The 24,287-nt window shown below is 43.8% G+C and overlaps 1 protein-coding gene across 1 annotated transcript in view; it reads right to left on the minus strand.

Moving 5' to 3' along the window:
• fat1a (FAT atypical cadherin 1a) overlaps positions 1–24,287 on the minus strand; it is a 94,576-nt gene that overhangs the window by 63,805 nt on the left and 6,484 nt on the right. Inside the window, 1 exon segment of the mRNA XM_054780127.1 lies at positions 12,579–12,893. Coding sequence (XP_054636102.1) covers positions 12,579–12,893 — 315 coding nt within the window.

Below are 24,287 nucleotides of genomic sequence, written 5' to 3' on the forward strand. Positions count from 1 at the left end.
GGATTTCCGAAACCCCAAAGCCACCGGTGGCGCACATGCCGGCAGCGAGGAGACTGGGGCCACAACTTACAGAGGCCCGAAATAGTCCTGCTCAGCAGCACTGCAATTAGGAAATAGAAGACAGCCACTTTAGCTGCGTACACTTGCATGCTTTCCTCTCGTCTTCTTCTGGCCCTTTTTCATCTCACACACACACGCACACGCACACGCACACGCACACGCACAACCACTGATTTATATTCAAGGGAAAAAAAGCTTTCCTCCAGGAGGAACTTTTGTGAATCTCTTGCAGTGGAAGTTGAAAGTGTGATGACTACCATAGAACAGGAAATTGAACTTACTGTGACAGAAGTGCAGGAGTAACACAATTAAATACACTCATTATAATGTAAATACACAAACATACGCTATACAATGCACAACAAAAATAAACCAAAATTCCCCGACAAATGGCACCTGCGAACCATCAGGGCTGACCACCTGTGCTTTGTGTAGCAAAGGTCCTTTGTGCGTCCTGCCATAATGAACATGTGCACTGGATCTCCTGTCCGGCTGGGGGCTAGGGGGCGCTAATGAGCAGGTTGAGCAGGTTTTGATAAGTTTTAAGGCCTCAAAAACTGTTAAGTTGCTGAAGAATAGGAATAATTAATGATAATAATTAATGAGCGGGCCCTCGCCCCTCCACTCAGGGTTCACACAAGTAAGTCAACTTTTTTTGTCCTCAGACTGACCATCAGAGTGGCCCACATCCTACGGCTTAGTGCAGTTTTCCTTTATGGCACCCAAAAAACTACTATCTCAGCTCAGGCTGCGGCTTTGATGCTGTTTTTTGTACTACAAACTATGAAAAACATATGAAACCCAAGTTTTTTGGCTAAGCTCAAATATAGAACCAGTGCAAAAAAACACTGTATGGACTGAGTAGTTATTTTAGTGCGTAATTTACTGCCTTCACTTGCTTTTGTTTGTTCCATTTCTGGCCGCATCGCATGGGGCTGTCCTGAAACTGCGGTTGTTGCCTGTGAGGAATGACACGGTTACAAAGTTACAAATGCTTTAGAAGAGCAGCAAGTACTGCATTTTGAGCACATCTCAGCATGAGATCACCACATACTTAAACAATGCAGTGGGATCCCCGCATATTCGCCATCCTGCATTCGCAACATGACGTCAGCGCGAGACGGCAGCGCCCCGTGTGGCTGCGGCACGTTAGCACTAGCGCCTCCCGTCAATCAGGTCTCAAAACTTGCAGCGAGGTGGATACAAGTTAATGTATGATGGGAAGTCAATCCTGAAACGATGACTGTAGAAACATTCTCCGCCAGCTAACCCAGAGGGCCTTGAGAGGGAGAAGGAAGCAACCCCGCAACAGACGGAAGCACGGCTGTAGCGTTAACCTTTAACCTGGTCACCAGGCTAAGACTGTCGGGCTTAAACCTGGATTTTAGGGGTGTCAAACGACCGGGCGTCACAAGATTTCGTGAGATCGAAACGTGACAAGATTTGTCAATCGGGGGAAAAAACGGTCACATGGGCAATCACACAATAAACGAAAATGAACTGGATATTACCATGTGCATGCGTCTGGACAAATGATGTCATTTTCACACCCACGCCCCCTCGAGCGGCCATTTTCATGCGGAAAATTCCCGCTCCGTGCAACTCCCGTACGCGGATGGAGACACATGGAAAAGAAAGTCGGACGAGCAGGAGATCCGCGCAGCTAAAGTAGCGAAATACCAGCATTTACATGAGGCAGCCTACGCTGAAGCACAGTCGTTTAAGCATAAAGGAACAAGCTGTGTTCTAAGCCAACTTGTTTTTTGTTTTTTATTCTTTTGACAAAAAAAAGCAAAAAACAGTATGATGCCAACATTGTACTCACGTTTTAACAGCAACATCATGCTATGTTCGCCTTTTCGCTGAAGAACAACGAAAGGGTCAGACTGACAGCTCCCACATCTGTAGATGACTGACAGACAGGTGGCAGAGCTTTATTTTAGGAGGTGTAGCGAAGCCTGCCTTTTTATAAAGTGGCGGGCGTACAGACATCATCTAGCTGGGGGGGGGGGGGGGGGGTCCAGTGTCATAAAAAGCCACGACTGCATCAGCGAACATTTGAGCGCCTCTTCTCTGAAAAGAGAAGCAAACAAATGAGGGAGATGATATATTTTTAATGTTTGGTGTTAATCAACAGGCTCTAGGGACACATATTACTCTTAGAAAACCATCAAAAAGTCCCTTTTGCATAATGGTGGAGCTCAGGGGTGTCCAAGCGTGTTTTAGCGAGGGCCACATCGTGAAAAATCACATGATGCCACTTACGTAGATATTTCGTAAAGCAACCCATCTACTGTAGATATGCTAAAACTTATACATTTTTCAAGAAAAAATTGCATGTCGGCTTTGTGACATAGGTTAAAAAACCTTGTCAACTTCACTCTCTGCTCTTTTTACCCCGTGTTTGCTGTTTTTTCCCATAATTACATTTTGTTTTCTTGTACTCTTATGACAATGATGACATGATATTTTTGACTTCATTCCCACAATGTTGTAACTTCCCCCCCATCCTAATTGTTTTTGTTTTGTTTGTTTCTTGTAATATTATGACTTAAAAAAAAGGCTTTAAAATTTATTGTATGCAAATAAAATAAAATTACTTTTCCCCATAATATTACAACTTTATTCTGGTAAAATTGCCACTTTTCTCTTTAGAATGCAACTTTTTTCTCTTGACATTTCTACTTTCTTCTTGTTGATTTACTTTGTTTTCGCTTGCGGAGACATTGCAGGGACATCCCTCAGACTGCGGTGCTTGCTGGTGACGAGTCATAGCGTTACGCCAACAATTCCTACAGTGGGGCAATGGAAATGTCGTTAAACATACGATTGGCTAGTATGTTTTACCCAGAAACAACCTTATCGATGCTAGCACTAAGTGAAGTGTGTAAACAGCATCGTGTCCTCGCTTTGTCCAACATGTCCACCATAAGATCCGCTGCCACAGGATGTGCGGCCAACCCCAACATCTAAGCACCCGTTTTACTTTAAGGCCATACTTTCATCTATTTAAACGCATCCTCCTCAAAACCTTTGAGTTCTATATTGCTTTATTTGTCCGAAAATGACTACTTGCAAGACACAGGAATAGTCTTTCGCATGTCAGCGCGGCCGATAGTCCATTGCTCCCTGAAAAGTTAAGACACTGTAAAATGATTGGTTGGGAAGCCAAAGACGTCTGCGCTTCCAACACGCCAGGCCTTTGTCCCCGACGCACAGATGCGCGCTCGCACAAAAGCCATCCAGAGACGTGGGCTGAGCCGGGTTGACAGTAATTACAGCCGTGGCATTCAGATCGAGAAGGCGGGGGGAGAAGCATGGGACAAGCTCTGAAGCATGTCCTTCGATGCTTGGTCTACTGGCTCCAAAATGGAGGCCTGCAGGGGAGTTAAAGAGTTCAGGACGTGGTTGAGTTGCTGCTCCGGAGACGGGCATGCGTATTTATCTTCTAGGCCAGTGAGAATGTGCTGGAGAGCTCGAGTCACCAGACGTGTTCAAGACCGTGACTTGTTGAAGATCATTTCTATCATCTCACCTTGATGCTGGACAGTTGGAAAGGGCTTTTATAAGACGCTGTTTTGTATGTCTGTAGCTTTAATGCTAATGAGCTGGTTTTGGACACTCCTGTCTCCAACTTCACTATTTAGCACTTTAGCATTTGATTTACTGGTGGACTTGCTCCACTTTTGACACATACACTGCAGTTCTGCACTTGTACAAAATAATAAATGCCATATATATCACATACAACAACGTAGCGTTAAGGACTGGGACAGGAGGAGACAGGTTAGCAACACTAGTATAGCTTATGTGGGCTAAATTGCTAACATTCCACTTTAACATCATGCTAGGCTAGCCTGCTCGCTGAAGAAAAAAACTGGTGAAACTTACAGCTCCACATCTGTAGAGGACTAACAGCTTGCAGAGCTTATTTTAAAATGTGTAGCAAAATCCTGAAGAAATTTTCCGTCCATCCATCTTCTTCCGCTTATCCGAGGTCAGGTCACGGGGCAGCAGCTTAAAAGCAGGGAAGCGCAGACTTCCCTCTCCCCGGCTACTTCATCCAGCTCCTCCTGGCGGACCCCGAGGCGTTCCCAGGCCAGTTGAGAGACAGTCCCTCCAACGTATCCTGGGTCTTCCCCGAGGCCTCCTACCGATCGGACGTGCCCTGAACACCTCCCTAGGGTGCGGCCGGGAGACATCCTGACCAGACGCCCAGCCACCTCATCTGGCTCCTCTCAATGCGGAGGAGCAGCGCTTCTACTCCGAGTTTCTCCCGGACGACTCGTGGACAAGACCCCAAGGTACTTAAACTGCTCCACAGTTCCGCAGGTTCTCATCCCCGACTGGGAGACGGCACTCCACTCCTCTCTGGGCGAGAAAACCCATGGGGCCCTGCCAGGCCCAGCCTGAAGAGGCAGCATGGGTCTCCCTTCCAATGAGCTCATGGGAGGGGCCAAGGGGGTCGTGTGCAGAGTGAGTTGGGTTGCAGCTGAAAGTGGAGACCTTGGCAGAAGCTAGCTCTCGAGAAGAAACATTAGGAGTTGAAATTTGGTACACGACTGACAAGCACACGTGTGTAAAATCGAAAAACATGGCGGCCATCAAGCAAAAACCTACTCAGCAACTACACGTACGCTAGCGTGTCTTTCAAAGCACTTTCACCACAGCCGACAGGGGGTGCCACGAGCCTCATGTACAGTCCTGCAAGAATGAATGAATATTCCATTGTCTGAGTGCTGTTTGACCTCCGGAAGACAGCCAGGAAGTCATTGGAAGTATCCCTTTCCTGTCTCGCCTCCCGTGATAATGGACGGGGTCTTTGGTGTTCAAGGTAGCACTGATAACGTCCGCCTGAAGCAGACGATTCCCAACGACTGATCCAGATGGCTTTGAGTTGCTCCTGTTTTAAATCGCTGCCTTTTTATTCTACAGCCCAGGGTGACTGGCGAGCAAACAGCCTTAAAACTAACCGTGCTTACCAAAGCATTACTTGCTAATTTCTTTTCCGTTGCTGACAAAGAGCTTCTGGCTCCAAATGTGTGACTGTAAAAAAAAAAAAAACTGTCATGAAATCCCCTCTGTTGTGTCTTTATTTGCTCTGCTTTAAACAACTGCAAGCAGCCCTTACTGATTTCAGTGGATTGGTTGGAGATTACCGTGGGCGCAGTAGCGGGTAATAAATCAGTGTAGCTTGTCAGTCATCCAGGTCATACTAATCCGCAAAGGTTGAATGGAGGCAACTGGACTCCTCTTGTTTGTTGGGGACGTTTCACCTTTAATCCAAAAGGCTTCTTCAGTTGAAAGATTGAAGTGTGGCTCCTCCCCATTTATGTCCCTGGTGTTTTGGCGTGGCTGGTGAATGACTGCCCTGCATAACAGTACACGTCTGTCCTCCTGGTTGCAAAATAAGGTCACAAACGGACCTACAATTTTGTGGCTTTTTTTGCTGGTGGAGAAGGTAGTTGCGCTGACCGTGAAGGAGTAAGCTCACCGCGCACCCAACGTACAACCTGTAAGTGGAACGTGCGTACCACACATTCATTCATTCATTTCATTCATTCGTACAGCCAACGCACGACTGGCCTGAGGGCTTCGTATGAAGGTTGCAAGAGCTACGCGCGAGCTGCACGTTGGGCATACCAACGATGTAAGATCCCTACAGGAAACATGATTGGTTCTGCACATGCATGAGACCTACGTCACTCGCCTCTACTTGCATTGTTTTTTTTTACGACAGAGCTTCTATGACTTCACGTGCCGTGATATTTATTTAAAAGACTGCCAACAAGCAGTCCTGCAGAAATGGAAGTTGATCAAGCCAGTTGGTGCTACTAATTCCCACAGGTGTTCCAAGTTTAAGTGGAATACTTACTACCTCCTCTGTCTGCATAAAATCAGGGTTCGGAACACATCCTCGTGAACATCAGCTGAATGGACAAAAGCCAGACCATCTAAACACTTGAAAATTGGTTTAAAAATAGTTTTTTCCTCCAGAGAAATTGGAGTGTTCTAAAACTTTTGACCGCTAGTGTATGTGGGGCGCACGTGCGACGCACGACAGACATAAAGAGGCCGCAAGTGCAACGTATGGAAAAATAGACGTTTTGTCCCAACCCGACACCAGCAAAACGTACAAAAGACACACGCTGACCTTACGGACGACGCACAAAGATGCACAAAGTGCGTGAGTTTGTCTTGCAACCTAATAAAACGTAAGCCCCCATAGAGTTTGTTTGACATGACAAAGACCCTTTGGGCGGCGGCCAGTCTACAAAATCAGCACACGACACGTGCGCCCTCTGTACGTTTCTTGTGTTTTTTGTACGTAGAACAGCCACAGCAGCCCGTACGACAGGCTGTGACTCAGCCTTTTGGGGTTCTACATCCAACCAGAAAAGCCTCCAGGTTTGCACCATCCCCCCCCCAAAGATTGTCTCATTCCATGGGAAGAGTGGCCGCTAACGAGCTGTTTTGCCAGCAGCCAGGCGAACAACCTTATGTTATGCAGGACGTCCAATAACACCAACCCCGGGGGACACGTCCACCATGGACATCGATTGGTTTAGAACTGAAGAAGCCTTTTGTCTGAAAGGTGAAACGTCTTCAACAAGAGTCCAGCTGCCTCCATTCCACCGTTGCAGATTATTCGGTAATGCATATGATAATCTGTCTTCCCATTTTTTGACCCAGATTGAGAAAGTGAAACATGTCCCGTTGTGACGTCTACGTCGTGCTTGGTCTCCATTTAAAAAGGTGCAAGGTTCAAAGTCCGACCACGTCTTATCACTCGGCAAAGTACACGACCGAGTTTCCCACAGTAGGTGGGCGGGCGCAACCTTTAAAAAGAGCTTTGACAAATCCTTGATGAAAGCGGGGGGGGGGGAGTCGACAGCGAGGGGGCTGCATGTCTTTAAGTGTCAGTAAGTGTGCGTGGGATTAAATATGGCACGGTGCATCCACTCTATCATAAACAAACAAACTAACCCCCACTGCTGGCAGGCTTTTGATCGTTTACGGAGATTCAAGGATCAGATCTCAGGTAACCACAAGTAGACAGGAAGGGAAGGAAAGAAGAACCTTCCTTCATGACAAAACTAAACGAAACAAAATGAAGAGCAGCTCATTTTAGTGGCATAAAGCTGACAGAAAAAAAGACACTTTTAAAAGTAATAATATTATGAGAAACCAACAAAACAATAAGGTTCTAATTGTCAGAAAGTGAAGGTTGCAGAAAAGGGTATTATGTTATATGAAGGTTGAAATAGTTGGGAAAAACAGCTGTAATTTTACACAAATAAAGCCAAAATATTAAGAGACAAAAGTAATGTTCTAAGAGAAAAAAATGCAATTTTACAAAAATAAACTTGTCATATCATTCGGTAAAATAATGCCATTTTCGGAGCATAGAGTTGAAATATTAAAGAAGAAATGTAAAAGTAGGAATATTATGAGAAACAAACAAAGCGAAATAAAGTTCAATTTTGAGGAACATTAGGTCGGAGAAGAAGTTCTAATAAAATGAAAATATTATGGGAATAAAGTCATAAGATTGCAAAAAGAAAATGTACAAAGATTTAGGAAGAAAGTTGGAATATTTGGAGAATAAAAAACACTAAAAAGGGGAAAAAGAGCAAAGAGTGAATGTGATAATAATAATAAGCTTTTTCACCAACTGTATATCACAAAGCTGAGATGCTTGAAATGTATACAACTAGAAAATATCAACGTGTCCCTTGCATCCTTTCATTTTTGACTATGTGGCCCTCGCTGGAAAAAGATGGGACACCCTCGGCATAGCATGTACAAAACCGAGCCAGCGGAAGAACGACATTTGACTGTGACGGAAATCTCAATAATTCATGAATAGATTATTACCTCCATCCCGACTTATAAGGCCAGGCGACACGCTCATCGATGTCGTCTGCCATGTTTTTTGTTGACTTTGGACCTCTTGAGGTGGGATATACTTCCCATTTTAGTCCAGTGCAGTTTATATGCTCATAAAATGCCCAACCCCAGCCTATTTATTATGAGGCACTGTCCACATACTGCTGTAAATACAAACAAATAAATCAAATTCCCCCTCATACCACCTTCTCCCGCCCCCGCTTTCAAAGCGAGCAGTTATGTTGTAAGCTCTCAGGTGTTGATTTTACAAAAGAGCCTGCTCAGCAGAAGAGCTGCTCTTGCAATTTAATGCTAAACTTATGTCAGAGGAGGTAGGCTTGCCTTGTTTACTCTGCAGAAATAAAGTAGCCTGAGGCCAGTGGAAAAAAAAAAAAAAAAAAGAAGCGCGGCGCAAAAACCAAAACCACCATCCAAGGCGTCAAGCAAAGCCTTCACGTCTTTGAAGCCTGACGGGCTACATTTTGGAGAGCATCGCAGGGCAGCAGCCGACATTAGAAGGCTAGCTTGTTAGCTTGCAACACATGCCTTACGGAGCTTAAAAAAAACAACCCGCATACACTCACACAAAACATAGGCTTTCATTTCTTTTCCTTTTTCCCACCCTTTGGTGAAGCTTTGTAGACACGCCAAGACGGGGGCCCGATGCGTCCGACGCCGTTTTAGAAGGTGTAATTACAGAGGCTGGCGTGTAGTAAATTTAAACATTCTGCAAAGCCTGCAATATGCGGTCACTGTGTGTCATGTTGACCTGATAACATGGAGACACATTAGGCCTTTTTCATCTCGTTAATCTTCAAGTAATAGAAACGTCATTCCAGTGGCACCTCGGCTGAAACCTAGGTCACAACCGGGCGTACGATTTTTTTTCACGGTACAAAATCTGAGGGTGTCACTTCATTCGTTCAGCCAATGCGGGTCAGTTGGAAGACCAACGTCCGTCAAACTTGCAATAAAAGTAGTCACCTTGCGTTCTATGCAGGCTTCGTATGACAAGAACTACATGTGAGATGTACAACGTAAGATTCATTCAATCAAGTGTTTAAAAAATCTTTCAGTGGAAGAAGTTTCTGTACTAAATATCCCACGTTAGGACGTGGACCCCTGTGGCTTGTAGTATGTATAGCAGTTATATTTCAGGAAGAGAATGACTCGTTTTAAGTGGGGGAAAGATGATATCATATTTGTACAGCCTATTCTGGGTGGACCGAGGACAACTAGACAAAAATCACATTGAAATGATCAATGATAAAAAAAAAAAACATCACCACACATTTTGAAAGGCCTCCTCCTCCTTTGCCACACGCCAAACATCCACTTATTGTGGTCGTATATAATATATCATCTGCTATAATAATATTTAGTTGGTCTTTAGTCACATGCACACATTCATGTGTGCTGAACCGCACCGTAAGCAAGCTTGCAGATGAAGGAAAAAGATAAAAAAAGGTCATTAATAAGGTAATAAGACAATTAAAGAAAAGATTCAAGTCTTGCATTGGCTACATTTCCCTCTCTTTGGGAAGCCCTGCTAGGCCATGTGAGGCTGGTTTTGGGGGATGCCTGCTACAACGCTGAATCCTTATTTGGTCAGAAAGTTCACTTCGCCAGTTCTAAACGAAAATAACTCCAGCTTGTTGATGCTGACTACCTTGGGGAGGGAAGAAAGGACCACACACACGAGTGCAGGGCAAATTGGAGCAACTGCTTGCTCGCTTGCTTCACTTACCATTCCTCATTTCGCATTAATGAGCGCTCGCATGCAAAGCCGGAAGAGACTGCTCCAAGATAAGTCAGAGGGAACAGCGTGTTTAGTTTCGGGTCCTTGGAGTCCGCTTGAAGCATTTTCCAACATGATTTTATGGCCTACGTTGGCAAACTGACAAATGTCAACATGAAGCATACCCACGAGTGCAAAGTACGTGCCACAATGCACGTGTGGAAAAAGAACAACCAAAACCTGCTTCACTTTGCACCTCTTGTCCCGGACCCCACCAAACATGGACAACTTCATAAGAAGCCCATGAAATATGAATCATCAACATGTCCAAGTGCCACACGGAAACACAGCTTATGGAGCGCAGCAGGGAAGAAACCTCCAGGATCAGCCCGCTGCTATTAAAATGGCTGCTTTCCCAGCTTCACAACAATTCAGCGTAAGGTGAAATTAATAACAAATCATTCTTTAGCCTCTACTGCACAAAACGTTTGAAGTGCTTGCTAGTTTTGTTTTTTTTTTACGAACATGATTTCCGCTAATTTTCTTTTAAAGGAAAAATGCACTTTTTTTGGAAATTTGCTCATCATCCGCAATCCTTATGTGAAACATGAGCACACGTCCTGCCCTTTCTGTGCCTTCTAAAGAGAGAAAAACAGCTAGCATGAGGAAGCTAGCAATGCACGTCATGGGACACCTCCTAAAACCTCCAACAACGTTTTATAGTTTTATGTACAAGCTGTGACCTTGCGGTAACAGGTGCATTCATAATAACACGTAATAGAGTATTTTGCCGTACTTTGATCGTTTTAAACATTATCGGAACTTCTTTCCTTGGCGCATCGACTTCACCGAGCCCATCGATACGAACTAACGCAACTCGTGCAAACAATAGCGGCAGAGAAAGCATGTCTGTTTGCAACTACTTATGGCAGAAGTTGCGAGAGCTGCCGCCGCCGACTACTTTTGGGCAAATGAGGATCCAGAACCTTATCTATATGAGCCTGAATATACGTACTGTATACTGATTGTGATACATGGAGCACATAGCACATGATATCACAACACAGCCCATCCAGCCGTGTAGAAACAAAACATGGGATGTGGGCTAATACTTCACAGATCATTTGGTTGTCTATTCGTAGTTGTTCATATGCTTGTTCTCGTTTCCTCATCAGTACACATTGGTGTCCCATTGCATTGTTTTGGAGTGGGCCCCTTATCACTCCGTCGTGGCGTCAGGCGCCGTGTTACTACACCAGAAGTTCTTCGAAGTTCTTCTAGCTGCTACAATAACAACGTCTCTGTAGCTTGGTTTATATACAGGTCAGTCATGTAAATACAACGTTGGGAGGGATTTTGTTAGGGCTTTAGTGTCCCATTATGCTAGCACATGCTAGCTGTGTTTCTCACTTTAGAACGCGCAGAAAAGACAAAAGGTGCCTATATCTATAACAAAGGTTATCTGTTCATTTGTAGCAGCTAGTTATGTAGAAGAAGAGGGAACTGTTTGATTGCTATGCTTCTCGTCCTGAACTCCACTGTAGAAAAGGGTGTTTTCTACACTTCTGTCAAAATTATTTCATGATGAACTGGAAAATGTGCCAATTTCAGAAAGCTTTTTAATGTGTTGCCTTGACCTTTTGCATAATCATTTTCATTTGTAGTACGCTGATGATGTTTGATAGCAAATGCTACCTGGACGTAATACATGAAGTGTGTGTCTAATGAACGCTACGTAGCTACAGTATTTTGACTGACATACTGTATGAGTGGTACTCAGGTCATGTACACAACTATTATTACACAATTATGTGTCATCTTTATTGTCAAGTTGAATTGAATTGTGAATTATTTGTGAATGATAGCACACACCTTGCTAGCCTGTAAACGTGGAAACTGTGAATGTGAAATACTAAACATTAGTATTTAGTAAAGCAGATTCAAAGTTTACCGGTTAGATTTCACATAATTTTTATGTGTTTTATAGTATGAGAAATCATGTCGACTTAAAATTGGCCTGCTAAAAAGGTGTGAGCACCCCTGTGCTAGACAATATCGCTGCAGTATGGATATCGATGTCTGCAAAAAGAAGTGCTGGAAGACATCGGTATACCCAAGTTGCTTGATATCGGTCTCGAAAAGGTGTTGGACAATATCACTATCTTGGATATTTTTAAGAAGGTCAAAATCGATCATCTCTCTCGACTACGCCTCTACAGTTTGCATACAACTTTGGAATTTGAATCATGTGACAAATGAGGCCTTTCCAGTGTTGCCACTTGTTATCAAAGTTCAGTGAGACTATTATTAACAATGGGTAATAATATTTTTATACTTGTATGACAGTCAAGAACTTTCAAATGTTACCCAAAACATTGCAATGTTCCCAAAAATACCATGCCAAATGTATATATTTTTTTCTTAAAACCGTATACTTTTTGACCCAGCGCTTGTCCAGTCTGCATTTTGGGTTCCAACACTTGGCTTACAGCCTATCGTGACAGTAATGTTACGTTGATGACGTTAGTTATTACCTTTACGCTGCATGTAGTCAGCCATGGCATGTCCAACACGATCGTGTGGAAAACAAAAAGGGTCTCCTCTCATTCCATGTGGAAGTGGTACGTTTTTGGCTTCTTACTTTGTCCTTCTTCCCCTCTCCGTTTGAAACACTGTCTTAAGATTTTTAGGAATTTTCTTATGAGATGGTACAAGTAGCATGCCTTGTTGTTATTTGGCGTTATCTTAAATCTTCATTTGTAAGTTTTTATACAGTGGGCACTTCCAAGTCAAACGCCCCCAAGTCATTTAAATCGCACTTTGACCAAAATTTTCAAGACATTTTCACCTCTTAAGTGAGCACAAAACACGAACGAAACAGCAGTCTTACCTGTCCTGGCGTTGATGGCAAAGAACCCCTGGGGATTCCCGCTGGTGATCCTGTAGGAGAGTTTATCGCTGGCCTTGGCATCCGGGTCCACCGCCTCTATCTGGATGATGGACACATCCTTGGGGGAGTTCTCCATCACGGAGGGGTAGTAGACGGGCTGGGAGGCTTGTGGCGCGTTGTCGTTGACATCCTGCACCTCAATGTAAACCTCCACGAAGGCCGACAGCGGCACCACGCCGCGGTCCATGGCGTAGACGGTCAGCCAGTAGTGAGGTGTGGTTTCGTGGTCCAGCAGCTCTTGAGTTCGGATGACGCCTGAAGGAACAAGAGTGTGCCATCAGGGGACGTTTTTATTAACCCCAGTTTTTAATGGGTTACAGTCGAGGTTGGGGAAAGAAAGAACATCCTAAAACACCGCCTGAGGCTCTGTCAACTATCGATCAGCTACAGATGCAAGTTTGATCCTGCTGCTTTTCTTCAGCGGATATGCTAACCAAGCACGGTTTTAATGTTAGCACTTCTAGCCAGTGCTGAGAACGCTTGTGTCGTCTCCTACTCCATTTCAGTTAACAATCTGTGAAATCGACAACGGGAGGAGCTTACAGCCGAAGGCGGCTCGATTGAAAGACGTCAAAGTGCGATAGGGTCAACAGGCGGCCAGTTGCGCCGTGTTTGCATTAGCTAGGAGGGAAGGTCGTTTTACTGCCAGGTGGGGGATACAACCTTCAGCTGAGCAAACTAAAGAGCTTTCAGGGATATGTGAATTGTACAAGTCCACAAATAACAAATATATACATAGAAAGGAGCGTGGATGAGGAGCAGAGGCAAGGAGCAAAGAAAATAAATGGGACTGTCTTGGTATTGGAGAGAAGTATAATAAGACCACAGGAGGGGGAAATGTAAAGACTCCTGAGCTAAACAATGAAGGGATTCTAAATACTTTTAGACCGATTAAAATACTAAATGCACGCAGGAAGCACAGAGACTTATATCCAACATGTGCATATTATAATTAGGGCTGTCAAAAATAGCGCGTTAACGGCGGTAACTAATTTATTCAATTAACTATGTCAAATGTTTTAGCGTAATGAGCACATGCGCACCATGTCAGGCCACGCTTCTCTGTTACGGCACAACAGCGTCCCCACACAGAGTCTGCCGCTCTCATACAACCTGATTCTGACCTGAACACATCAACAGCAGTGCAGTTCCAACACCATATGTGTGTCTTCAACCCACAAACACGTCTCTAGTCCTCCCCGGAATGACACTTTCTCTCTCAGGGGCGCCGGAGCACCCAAAGAAAACCCACGGACACGCGGGGAGAACATGAAAACTCCACACAGAGATGCCCAACGGAGATTCCAACCCAGATCTTCCCCATCTCCTGAGTGTGTGGCCACCATGCTAACACTCGCCCAATGTCAAAAACACTGAATTCAACTAAAAAAATGTGTGATGTCTTTGAACGCAACCCGCCATGGCTCATAATAAGCGTGATTCAAATGTTCAAAGACTGGTGTTTTTCATTTCCAGACATGTGTAGTATCTTTGAGCATGATTTAAATGTTCGCTTCATTTGGAGCTGTTGATAGATGCAAATGTATAAAATTGTGTCCTGTCATTTATCTTTTTGTTCAAAAAATACAGCAAAAAGGGCACTTTCACACATACAAATACAAAACGTGACCTGCGTTCTCCTTGGAAGGACGTCTAAAAATCCCAATATTCCCAGCCCGGAGTTCCCCTTGGTGGGATACAGTTACAACATAAAGCCACTTCCTGTCTGTGGACACTTGGACAACCTTCCTTTTTTTTTAAAACAACAGTCATTCACAGGACGGTGATAGCAACAAAAAAAACTGGATGACTTGAAGCAAACGTCATTTGTCTGATTGGCCAATAAAAAGGAGGTGGACCCGTATCATATCATGGCGTCATCCATATCAGCCACATATGAGAGTACAGATGTTGATTTTACACTAACAGCAAAATACATTGCAGTTGTAAGATGGCGTCATTTGGGTTAGTAGACCGAGGAGTGCCAGCGTATGGAGCTCAAACGACACTGTATACCCAAGGTCACGCTCTAATGGGAACAAATAGTTTACAGAGACGGGCTCTTTGTTGACACAGCCTTTTGTTGGCTGATGCTAAGTGGATAAACAGCAGGGGAAGACTGCTAACTGATAAGTAGACCGACCACCAAAGGAAAGAAGGCGGGGGAAGGTTAGCATATTACATTATCGTTAACATCAAATAACGGATGAATGAAGCAGACACGTGCACTGTTAGCACGGTAGCGTGCATGCAAAGTTCATAGCAGGGCACGCGCTGTCATTAAAAAGTTTATTTGATTTGCTGCTCTTAAAGCTCCCCTATTATGCCAAATTGACGTTTTAATGATGCACCATCAGTAACGCGTCCCCACAGCCTGTTTATGGCCACCAAACGTGATAAACATCCATCATCTCCCTCCCTTGTCCGCCTTACTTTTGAGAGAAGAGGCGCTAGCTGGATGTGGCCACCGTGTATATACACCTCTGCTACTTCACAGGAGGACAGAGCGCTACACAAAGGCTTCGCTACGCATCTTAAAATAAAGCTCTGCCGACCATCTGTCAGGCGTGGGAGCTGTAAGCTTGATTGTTTTGTTTTCTTCAGCAGCTACTCTGACCAGGCATGATGTTGCTGTTCAAATGTACTGTTAGCACTTTAGCTCACATACCTATGCTGAAGTTGCTAACGTTCAACTCCTTCAAAACGTCTCCATAGCCTCAGCTCTGACAGCTTGGTGGAAAGCACTTGGTATCCAGACGTCACAATAAATAGGAAACCTTGAGCCTTCATAGCATGGAAACACAAAAGACTCTAAAATCATCCCTTTTCAAGAACTAACCCAGAAGTTCCACATTTGTGACAGTCAATATCTCCAGCATTTACAGCTGAAATCAACCATCCACCCCGAATTAACAACAAGCCCAACTCACAAACCAAACTATGATCATAGAGGAGTTTTTAGGATCCCAACATAGATAAGTTACTTTCAAGGTTATACACATTTCTCAACACTAACTGACATCGCAATATCCCTCCCAACTTCAAAGTCAGAACAGGACCTTTCCAGATTTCTGGCCTCAAATATGTAAAAACTATTTTTCACTGCAAAAACACACATTTAGAACTCATCCAGATTATTCACAGAATACACAACATGGGTGGAAGATGATACAAAATGGGTTTCACAACATCACATCAATGCACTTATTGCTCGCTGCGCACCACTGACAGTTACATGCATGCTGTCTGCCACTCTACACCTATTAGACCCTTTTGGACACAAGTCACAGATCCAGTACAGTATTAGGCTGCCGCATCCCTCCAGGTCCTCAAGTCTGCATTTTAGGAGATATGACATAGGTACAACTACACAATCACACTACAACTACGCTGTTCACAGCCCGAGCTGTCGCCAAGAAAACCGTCCTCCTAAACTGGAAAACAAGAAATCAACTGACCACAACACACTGGAAGAATTTCTTAACAGTTCAACTTTCAATGGAAAAAAATGTCAGCTTCAATCAATCAGAGCACAAAATACAGTCTACATTTATTCAACAACTGGCATCTACAAATGCCTGATCTTAATTCCACTGAATCTGCAGATGTTTTTTAATGATTATTTTCTTCTTCTCTTTTTAATTCATTTTGTTTAGTAATTTATTCCTCAAAATCCATTTTCCCCTTCCTCTTCAATATTACTATTATCACTATTATCAGTGTTGTAATATTTACACAAATATACAAGTACCTGTCAACACTGCGCACACACACACACACACACACACACACACACACACAAGCACGCACACCCTTTTGGACTGGATTGGACTCTTAAACTGCCTTCTTAATCACAGTACTCTCCAGAGTTTGACCACACAAACTAAACATATTCCTGTGTTAGGATACAAACTATTTCAAAGGATCGCCCCAAGATACCTCGGGCAATAACAATGTCTTTTTTTGTTTTTTACTTCACATCTCATGAATTACAGGCATTAATCCCAACAGGCTTAATATCTTTGAAGCATGGATCCTGGCTGCAGAAAGTCTGGGAACTTTGGGCCGCTGTTATGTCAAGTTGCCGAGTAACGCAAGAGATTTGGTTCTGGACTTTTTTTTTTTTTTTACATAAGCACACATGAGGACCCTCTCCTCTTGCCCACTGTGGAATTTGAAGCATTTCATCAGGTCTGCGGAATAGAGAGGAAAGAGAATCGCTGTGAAAGTTTATGGAGGCATGTGAGCGAGAGGCCTGAGAAGTCTGGGGAATGTGGGCTAGCGGGGAATGGAATTAGCACAGTGGGTAGTTCAGAGACAACCCGAACAAGGGAGCACTTTTATTTTCCATGACACACTTTTTGGAGGTCAGTTACTCGTCCATCCTTAGTGAAAAAAAAAAAAAAGAATTCTGGTGCTACCTTGACCTTACAGCTGCGTACACACCTGTGGTTCGCTATAAACTATCAAATATGAACCGAATACGGTGGTCTGCTTCGCGGTCGCATTGGTATTTTTGTCTGACAAGATCAAGAGTGTCGAAAGCACGGACCTGGGGAAATTTGGAGGCCGCAGCTGAGAACAGCATACAAGAATGCAGTCAAACAATTGAGAAAAAAAGTTGTAATCATTGAAGTTGTCATTTTAACACGGGGCTGTGCGACGCACACATTTTAATCACAAGTAGGCATGGGCCCGTTACCGATGCCAAGGCACCACGGCATGAAAAGCCACTGTTTCAAAACCACTAAAAGTTAGCGTCGTACCGAGAAAGTGGCCGTCAAGCACGGCCACGACGTAGAAATACGTGGAGTCACGTCCTGTTTGAATGCTCGCAGTCGGAAGTGGGCTGCCGTGTGCTGTGTTGCCATACGTCAGGCGTACATAGCACGGGTGTGGTTAGCTGCCTCATTAGCATTGAGCCGTTGTGGGTGGACTTATTACTCACGTGGACGGTCACCAAATGCAGAGATGTGATTGAGAAGGAGATGGCAGTGGAGAATAAGCGGTATAAAGCATTTACTCTCCACGGACCATCTCAGTTGCTATCAACAATCGCATGACTCGGAAACGCACGTTTGTGGAAGAGCCTGACCTGCCACTATCTAACACAACCTAAGAGTATGAGGTTTTTAAAAATATTTCCGTTTTGACCTTCTCGGACTACTTGATCTCTCAGGCTGCTTGTTTGGCGCACACCAGGGTTGGCATGCGACATTTGCCCAAACGAACCATACTAGCTCCTTTTAACCCAAGCAAACATAACAAGTGTGTGGGTTGTTTGAAAGGCCCAATGTGTGAGTGTGTGTGTGAGCGCACAAAAAAAATACATCTGGAGGCCGTGACAGTTCACATCTCTTGGCTGCTCTCAGGTAACTTTGAATAACAAAGTCTTAAGGTTGGAAAAAAGCGGAAAGCAAACCTGGTTGTTCCATTCTTGTGGCCTAAAGGTAGGGTTTTTTTTACAGCCCCTACAGGACAGAATAGGCACACGGACTGGGTGCGGCAACAGAATTCCTCAGATTCATCTTACATGTGCTTTGTTAATAAACTATTCAGCCAGAGGACACGGCAAGATTGGTTTCCATTTGTTTTGTGTAGTTTAATACTTTTAAAAGGAATGTTTTTTGAACGGGTGCAGCAATTACTATTTTCTGGCCAATCACCGATTTCACCGACATGAACACACATGCCTCTCTTTTCTGTGCGTTCTAAAGATATAAAAACAGCTAAAAAGAGGCTGGTAATTAAAGCACGTAATGGGACACACCTATCCACCCAGAAGGCCTTCTACTAAAACACCTGCAACAAGGTTTCATGGTTTTCTATCCATGCTGTGAGCGAGTACTGTAGTAGCAGGTGCATTCATGACAGCATGGAATACTTACAGTATGTTGCCCTATTTTGGTCATTTTAAAAGCATTGATTTCACAGAGCAACATAGAAAGGAACGCCACAACTAGCGTTCACTTTTCTGCAGCAGCTCCAATATGCAGCGTTACCTTTCGGTGGTGGCCTGAGTCGTTGTGAGCGAGTGTGTGGTGAAGCAAGTCGCTAGCCGGCTAGTAGCTAGCTGGTGTGGGGTGGCGAGGTGTCACTACGCCAGCAACGCAGTTCTTGGGCGTAACAACGTTGGCAACAATAATAACAATGCCGCTGTAGCTTGGTTAATGCGCAGGTCACGTTATGTAAATGAACGTTGCTGGTGGCTTTTGGAGATTTTTTCAGAAGGCCTGATAGGCGGAACAGGTGCGTCCCATTACATACATCCTTAGCTTCCTCTTTTTAGCACAGAAAAGAGAAAGAGTCTCACATAAGGATTATGGATGATCGGCAAAATAAAAAAATAAAAAACACTTTTCCTTTAACAAGCCTGCCCTGCTGATTGCAATTTTGGGCGATTTCTTTTTTAAAAATAACTCTTTCAATGTTGCATTGATGACATGAGGTAGGTCACAGAAATGAAGCTTCAAAAATTGCTGTCCAAACTACTAAATAATATCAGTTCCCTTCGCCTTTTGTTTTTCACATTTAAAAAAAAGAAACCGACTCTTCACAACACTGCAGACCTGATTTGAGCCTCTTGCCAAAAATAAAGTGCACAGCTAGCGAAAAAGGCTGGCTGTTCAATGCCATGAACGCCATCGTTTTCCTTGTAGCAGGTTGCTCTTTTCGCTGCTCATAAGTGCTAACAGCGGGCCGACGCCTGGCTCTTTGTTCCGGCAAGCTTTCGCGTTAGCCATTCACTGGCAGAGCAAAAGAGGACAGTGGCTGACTTTCAGAACTTTGCATAAGTAAATAAGACCGGTGGACAAGATCCGTTTAATGTGCAAGGATCGGCCAATCCCCCAAAATAAGGAACTTGGCGCCTAGGCCTGTCACAATAATAAATACATCCATTACCTGCACGATAAACAAAAACTAAATAGTGTTTGTTTTCCACCTCTCTAAGAGTGTTCACTCTGTGCATGTGTCTCACTATACAGTGGAATGAACAGAGTGAACCCTCCTGTCAGTCATTCAGTCTTTGTCCCAGTGGGTGGAGGTGGGGCCCCAGCAAGTGCGCACACAGAGTGCTGCAGCCTGCGTGTGATCAAAGGCAAATGAGAATGGAGGCACGAAAGCGATGGTTTCTAAGGTGAATGCCACAGCCTCAGTGTGGGAATATTTCCGTTTTAGACAGAATTCCCGAGGTGGGCTCATGAACACCGACGAGCCGATACGTCGCATTTGTTGGAAAATAATGGCGACGAAGGGGAATGCGACCAGCTTGCATGCACACCTCAAACACGACCATCCTGTCCAGATTTCCCAACTGCCAAAAAACTGCTGCTCGAGGAGCAGCGAAGCCTTTGTTCAGGCAGTCAAGGCTTACTGGGGTGTTTGGTTGGAAAAGTAAATATAAACAAAACAGACGCTCACAGACAGTATCGTTCACTACTGTACATGTGAAGCCTTCCTGCTAAAGGACTAATCCCCAATGTTCATTATTTCTTTATTGAAGTGCAATTTTGTTTCCAGAGACTTAATACTCCAGTTTATTTTATTGTTGGATGTGCTTTTCATTGGAGTGTTTTTTTCTTAACAGAGAGAGGGCCATTTTTTTTTGTTTTGTTTTCAGTTATGATTTTTATTTAAGTGTAATTTCTGCTAAAAGACACACAGTCCATTTTCTTTCCACTGGCTTTTTATGTCTTTTTTGTTTACTATGTTGTTGAACTGATTTTCTTTAAAAAGCTCTTGACATTCCAATTGCAATGCTAAATACTCTTGAGAAATTAAAGCTCATTGCTTTTGAAACGCTGCGCTCGCATTATTACGCCATATATGATCATTAATTGAATACAAAATTATCTCAAAATAATGTTGATCATGATGTCATTTATCGCCAATAATTTGTCCGGCAAAATTTGGTATCGGCGCTGCATGCTTAGTTTTTGTGTTTGTTTTTTTTCCGAGATGAATTACAGCGATCGACCTTGCATTGCTCCTCACGAGGCTACAACCTTCTGTATTCTGTGTGTATGCTAGCGGCCTCCCCTTCACTCACAGACTGTACGACTGACAAAAGGGCTCACTCCGTTCATGCAATTGCTCTATGGAACAAATGCACCAAGGTGCTGAAACCAATGCACAGATTGAACTCCCTTCCTGCCTGTTTGGAGGCGGGAGGCAATGAAAACAGACACACATGCACATGGCAATATATTGAGGCCAGAAAAATGATCTTTTTTTTATTTTTTTATCATCCCAGGTTTAGGCTTAGTGTCCACGAGACTGAACAAGAAATCTTTCATCATGTTTTAATCTGGCGACAGGAGATCTTGTGACACCCCTAGTAGTTCCTGTATTGTGTGTGTTTCTTATTTATTCACGTGTGAAGTACATTGCCGTCTCTGTAAGATGCATCACATATTCCGATCAACATTTACCGAGTCACGCAACAGGTAAATGAACAAACCCTTCCGGTGCACGAAGCAGCTCTTAAGTTTCTTAGGCGGCTTTAATGAGAGCCCGAAGCACATCATCCTCACTTTAATGGCCAAAGTGTGGTTTTCGTTTAGCGACAGACAATCAACTTTGTCCCGTTGCACATTCCTGCGTCCGTCTCCACAGTAACGGCGCTCAAGCGTGAGGACTGTTTGGATTGGATTCAGGTGCCACTTTGCCGTTCTTGCTTTTATCTCAACGCAAACTCAGAAAGAGGGCAAAGTTTTCTGTGTTTTAAGCTCGGGTCTTTCCATTATGGTGAAGAATAAGTTTCACAGCCACATATGAGGAGGGAGGGGGTAAAAAAAAAAAAAGGCACAAATGGGAAATACAATAGCCTGATTTTCTATCAAAGTGTTACATTCACAGAGAACGTCTTCTCTGCACGGCGTGGAGTGAAAGGCCAATGCATATATTATCTGACAAGAAAGGGCAATGCATACATTATACAGTCAGCATCTGTTTTTTTCCCCACTCAGAAAGAACATTCCGCTGTAGTCACCTTTTACACTAGATAAATCCACATGTCCTGAACATGTTTTCACGAGTGAGTTCTCACCGCCAGGCGCAGCAATCTAATCCAGCCATCTAAACTACACATTCTTGGTTATTAAAGATGCACAACTCAATTTTCCCCTGACCTTTTGTGTGCTCATTGTGAATACGAGGGAAAAAGCTTTCCACTGTTTCCTGCTTTGGAAATGAAAAAGGTTTTCTTTAGTAGAGACACCAGTCAGACACAACAGAAAGTCAAATGTGAGTCATTGGAAGTAAATATAAAATATTGCCTCATGGAAGACTGAGTGACTCAAATATAATTTGTGTGAAAAATGGGGTCAAAACCTTACACTCGTGACTCAGCAGTCGCCATCCATCCATCCATCCATCCATCCATCCATCCATCCATCCTAAGCAGGGAAGCCCAGACTTCCCTCTTCCCGGCTACTACGTCCAGCTCCTCCCGGGGTTCCCAGGCCAGTTCACAGACCCTGAGGCCTCCTAACAGTAGGCGTGCCTTGCCCTGAACACCATCCTGACCAGATGCCTGAGCCACAAGCAGTCGCATCACCAGAAATTCATTGATTTTTGGTTGAAAAAAAAAATGCAGTGATGCCGCATTTATAGAGGTTAACTGGTTGCAGATCTGACTGTGATAAGTGAATTTCCGCAAAGTATCCATTGATCTTCTATGCCGCTTATCCTCACAAGGGTCCCAGGTATGTTGAAGCCTATCCCGAGAGGTGGGGTACACCTGTGGACTGGTTGCCAGCCAATCACAGGGCACATATAGACAAACAGCCATTCACATTCACACCTATGGACAATGTAGAGGCCCCAATTAACCTAACATGCATTTTTCATAATGTGGGAGGAAACCCACGCAGAGAACATGCACACTCCACGGAGAGATGCCCAATGGAGATTCCAACCCGGATCTTCCAGATCTCCCGTCTGTGTGGCCAACATGCTAACTACTAGGCCAGCGGCCGGTAAGATTCAATATTAATAAATGGAACATTGTTATAGTTAGAGCCTAGAAAACCATAGAAAACGCAAATGGTTTTCAGTTTATAAAAAAAACACAAACTTTTTTTTTTTTTACCAAAAAGTGAATTATCTTTGGTATCGTCTTTTTCTGGTTATTCCCTTAATGAGCAACCTGTATTAACATAAAAAACAAAACAACTTCAGGAGAGTGAGTGCCTCACCAGCCCGGAACCTCACCGTCACTGGTTTGAATTCCACTATGACTCTTCCATGAACAACTCAACACGGTTTTCGACAGCCAGGCTCCGCTGACCATAAATCAGTAAATCATTTACACTTGTGGAGCTTTTAAAAGGGTGTGAAACAAGACAAGGCAAATGCAGTCATGTCATCCGGCCTTGACGAGAAACCCTGCAGGGGTTTTACATTACCAGAGCCAAGTAAAACAGGAAACAGTCTTCCCTCACTTCTTGTCCAAAAAATAAATAACTAACAGAAGGTGTGTCATGTTTCCACCTCTATGTCTTTTTTTTGGTTTTCTAATTTTGAACCATTTTAAAACATTCTGGTCAACATTCACGAGATGCAGCTGCAGCCCCGCATATAGAACGGTGCACACCACTTGTTTTATTTTCCTCGCTAAGGCCGTAATAATGCAAATGCCAAACAAACCACACCCATCATTTAGTGAAACCCTAGGAGGGGCATTACCACCTTGGCTGCATTTAGTCCTTGCATATAATCCATGACGACCAGGCTCAATCCTATCAATGTACCTCCTGATAATCACTTAATATAAGCATTGGGGATTACCAGGAAGATCAAACCAGGCTGCATGGATCTGGATTTAGAGTTGAGCAGGAATGCCGGCCATCCAGATAAAGGACATCACGGTGTAATACAGTCCACCTCACGGGTCCACAACGGTCCTGTCAAGTCAGTAATGAATATGCAAGAGATGCAGCTGTAAAAGCCATATAACTTTACTAAATTGCAAATCAGTAATCAGCCCATCACCACAGAAACAAACACCACAGCCGACAAGCGCGGGGGGGGGGGGGTCATCATCCGATGCTAAATATACCGCCTGAGAGCCAGCCCTTCCCCAAAGGTTCATGGAGGAAAGCACGTTGAGAAAAATGTACTGGGTTCTTAATTCCTCTTCAACAGAAATGAAAAAGAATCACCACGGCACGGCACATGTAAATACCTGCAACACAAGTGAGCAGCAGTTTGGTTTTGTCTTGCCCACAGTCAAGCACGGTGGTGGTAATCTGGGTTTACACAAGTGCTGCCAATACTGGGCAGCTGCGGTTCATTGTCTCTTAAACTTAGGTCACCAACGGTCGTACAGGCTCCCTCGGCTGGTCTACATGCAAAAAACCCAGCAAGAAACACATGGATGGTGCACGTGACATGCTGATTTTTGAACCGTAGAACGGCTGCAGAGGTTCTTTGTCATGTCTAGGCCTGTCACAATAAAAAAACATTTCTGGATGATAATTGTCCTACAGATTATGGCAGATAAATATTATTGTTAACAATATTTTATATATGGCATAATAATGCAAGTGCACTGTACAAAAAGCACTGATCTTTAATTTCTCAAGAGAATTTAACATTGTAATGGGAATGCCAAGAGCTTTTAAATCAAATTAATCAAACAATAAA

Source organism: Dunckerocampus dactyliophorus, chromosome 6, assembly GCF_027744805.1.
Source record: "Dunckerocampus dactyliophorus isolate RoL2022-P2 chromosome 6, RoL_Ddac_1.1, whole genome shotgun sequence".
NCBI lineage: Eukaryota > Metazoa > Chordata > Actinopteri > Syngnathiformes > Syngnathidae > Dunckerocampus > Dunckerocampus dactyliophorus.